The following is a 3452-nucleotide window of genomic DNA, read 5'->3' as shown; positions in this document are numbered from 1 at the left end:
CTCGCTGCTGTCTTTGGCCTTTCTGTCTCACAATGCTGAGCTCGCGCTGGAGAGGTCCTGTCTGATCGCCATGTGCAACTGCTGGAGCTTCTGGTTGCATATCTCTACACACGTGTTTATCAGTTCATGTTTGCTTGTCCTACATACAGTATATGCATAGCTTGGTACCTAGATAAAAAGGGAAAGGTGTTCCATATTCTGTGACAGGTTTCATAAGCTCAACAGACAGACAACTTTTTTTTTTCTAAATAAAGCACTGGACCTTGCTGCACTTTACTACACAATTTTATTCATTTGTTTCTACGGATCAAACTTGGAACAATCTATTATACTTTGCTCAGAACAAGACACGAATTTTGAGAGATCCTAAATGCAGCATCACACTTCTTAAATTTGTTGACACTGGTATAAAATGATTTCACACTGCTTTGTCACATACAAAATGAAAATACACTTGACACTTGTAATTAAGCAATCATAATAAAATTGAAAATGTGAGTAATTCTAGCTCATATGAAGGGCCTAATTAAATGTTCAGCAAAAAGACAAATTGAAATGCAACCAGAAGGAGCTATATAAAAAGTAAGGACATTAATAACTGGCTTCAAATACAAAAAGGACCCCTGATACCATAGGCACAATACACACAACTTAGACGCACAAAAGAAGAAAAAAAAAGCTCAGTGAAACATCACATTTAGAGATGAGGAATTTCTAGACAGTCTTTTAGCTGCAGTAATGTCTGACTGCTGTCTGCTCCTTATGCTTTCAGGTGACTCATAGTGCCCTGCAGCTTTCCTCTCTCTCTGTCTCTCCTGCTAAGAACTGAAGCCTGTTGGATGGATACAGGATAAAACAGAGGGTTATTCTGCACTTTGCACAGACGTATGCTGTACTATACTGTACTGTGGTGGTGTTGTGCAATTGCTCAAAGACTTACCAAAAATGGTTATTAATATCGCCGCGAGTTATAGTTGCCCCCACCACCACCACCACGACCAGAACTATATCCACCTGTGTTGAAGAAGTAGTTGTTATGAAAACCATTATAAGCACCACAGTTCTTAAGTCCATTTGACATTGATACTCACCACCACCGCCACCGCCGCCACCACCACCATATGGGCTTCCAGAATCACGCCCACCATAGCTTCCCTTCATGGGCCCATAATTGGATTGCTGCCCTCCATAATTTCCAAAGTCATTGTAATTTCCACCTCCTCCATATCCTTAAAAATAGCATGAAATAAGAATAAACACAGATTTTCAAAAATTGCAATAGTGTCAGTTATTGGTGGATGCAAAAGGTTTACCTCCACCTCCATCTCCATAGCCTCCACTTCCGCCTCCCCCATATCCTCCACCTTGGTTGCCATACCCTGATCCAGACATGCTGCCTCCTCCATAACCACCACCGTAATTTCCACTTGGGCCTACAAAGTAATATATTACAATTAGATAAACACATCATTAGATAGATCAATTTGCCCTAACTATAGTTGCTTACCATTGTCATAGTCGTCAGCGTATCCACCCCGTCCCCCACCATAACCCCCACCTAAAAGAAGAAATGGTTTAATTAAAATCAATAAATCACTGGTCAAAAGAAGTCTAAATTAAGCCAACTTGACAAAGGTTTAGTGTTCTCCCTTTTTTCAATAGTAAATACATTTTCTTTAACGGTCATTAACAAAAATGTTGTGGTATGTCATCGGAGACCTTGGCTACTCACTTCTGCCAAAGTTGCTTCCACTGCCGCCACCACCACCGCCACTACTATAGTTCCCACCTCTCTCACCAAAGCGGTCACCAAAGCGGTCACTTCTACCTGGAATGATGAACAGGATTTTGAGTGTTACAAGTACACAAAACCCGTTATTACAGTCTAGAACAGATTCATACCTCTGGTGTTCGACATTGTATTCATTTCTTGTTTGGAAAGCGCTTTCCTGACCTCACAGTTGTGGGTGTTGATGGTATGATATTTCTGAGCTTTACAGACAAGGAGATCAGGATATTAGCCTTGAACACTTTAACATTAGATAACCATTTTTGTTCATCTGCATATTCCAAGTAGACAATAAACACATACCAACAATTTTGTCCACAGTATCATGGTCATCAAAAGTAACAAAGCAGAAGCCCCTCTTTTTTCCAGTGGCGCGTTCTTCCATTATTTCAATGCTTTCAATTTTTCCATAACGTTCAAAATAATTTCGAATGTGGTGCTCTTCTGTGTCTTCCTTTATACCTCCAACAAAGATTTTCTTCACTGTCAAATGGGCTCCGGGCTTGTTGGAATCCTGAAAGATTATTGGTTTAAATCATAGTACATTTATAAAAGGAAAATATGAGTTAGCTCACCTCTCTGGGCACGGCCCTTTTGCATTCAACTGCCCTGCCATCCAATTTATGAGGCCTATTTCTCATGGCCTCGTCCACTTCAGTTACAGAGGAGTAAGTAACAAACCCAAATCCTCTGGAGCGTCGACTCTCAGAGTCTCTCATAACCTGTTGACGGGGATAAATTACACGATTAATGGATTATTTTATAGCATTTGAATGGGTCTAAAGTCACATAAAATACACCAAATTACATACCACACAATCTGTGAGCGTCCCCCACTGTTCAAAATGGGCTCGTAAAGAATCTTCCGTCGTCTCGTAACTTAGGCCTCCGATGAAGAGCTTCCTGACCTGCTCAGGCTCTCTGCAGTCCTGATTCTGCAACACAAGGACGGGGGTGTTCATTTAATATTCCCATACTTTGTTTCGGAGAAGATATCTTGTATATGAAGACGTTTTAATCGTAGACACGTAGCGCTCATGAGGCATTCACAGTAGCATGTTAGCGCCAAGCTAGCAACAAAGGCACGTTTACGCCAACTCAACAAATATTGACTTAATACTGTTATTACGGATGCACAAACCACGGCACAAGTAAAGTAAATCATAATTTAACCACCAAATGATTGCATTTAACGATGTTAGGCTTTTTTACAGATTTTTATTCACAGAAAACGCCTCACCTCCATTTTGATGCGCGTGGACGTGTCTTCAGCTTCAGCGGGACAACTTCAGGAAATGCAATAAAGCGTTGGATTACAACACTGCCCCTGGTGGATGGGATGGGTATACCACGCTCCAAGCATAACGCTAAACCAAGCCTAAACTAATGAGCACCCTCCCATTTGACAGAGGAGCTAAGTATCTGTACTATATATATATATATATATATATATATATATATATATATATATATATATATATATATATATATATATATATATAGAACACATTTCATTTGGTTTGAGGTTTTTTTTTCTTTTTTCTTTGTGGTGACATCCTGTGACAAGGTTTTGAGTTCAAGTAGGTTTCAATACATTTTAATTGACCTTTGTTGACTAAAGATCTGCACAATCTTTATCAAAATGTCTACATTCAACAAGTAA

At 39.7% G+C, this 3452-nt stretch overlaps 1 protein-coding gene across 1 annotated transcript; it reads right to left on the bottom strand.

Annotated features, from left to right (window-relative positions):
• Positions 1 to 267: 267 nt before the first annotated feature.
• Positions 268 to 3118, bottom strand: hnrnpa3 (heterogeneous nuclear ribonucleoprotein A3). The gene is made up of 10 exons (XM_072444507.1): positions 3030 to 3118; positions 2602 to 2724; positions 2365 to 2511; positions 2093 to 2303; positions 1903 to 1992; positions 1733 to 1828; positions 1508 to 1558; positions 1320 to 1433; positions 1113 to 1229; positions 268 to 1014 (listed from the first exon to the last, which is right to left on the bottom strand). The coding sequence occupies exons 1-10, from the start codon at positions 3033 to 3035 to the stop codon at positions 953 to 955; spliced, it is 1017 nt and encodes a 338-aa protein (XP_072300608.1). The 5' UTR covers positions 3036 to 3118; the 3' UTR covers positions 268 to 952.
• Between the last annotated feature and the right edge of the window lie 334 nt (positions 3119 to 3452).

Source organism: Eucyclogobius newberryi, unplaced genomic scaffold (genome assembly GCF_026437365.1).
Source record: "Eucyclogobius newberryi isolate DKJ021-1_F unplaced genomic scaffold, fEucNew1.0.hap1 SCAF_14, whole genome shotgun sequence".
NCBI classification, from domain to species: domain Eukaryota; kingdom Metazoa; phylum Chordata; class Actinopteri; order Gobiiformes; family Gobiidae; genus Eucyclogobius; species Eucyclogobius newberryi.
Note: the sequence above shows the minus strand (reverse complement) of the source record. Positions and strands in the feature narration are given on the sequence as shown.

Coding starts and splice junctions, on each gene's coding strand:
- hnrnpa3 (XM_072444507.1), bottom strand. Junction 1,230..1,319: donor TGGAGGCTATGGAGATGGAG/GTGGAGGTAAAC, acceptor GCTATTTTTAAG/GATATGGAGGAGGTGGAAAT. Junction 1,015..1,112: donor TGGAAGCCCATATGGTGGTG/GTGGCGGCGGTG, acceptor TCTTCAACACAG/GTGGATATAGTTCTGGTCGT.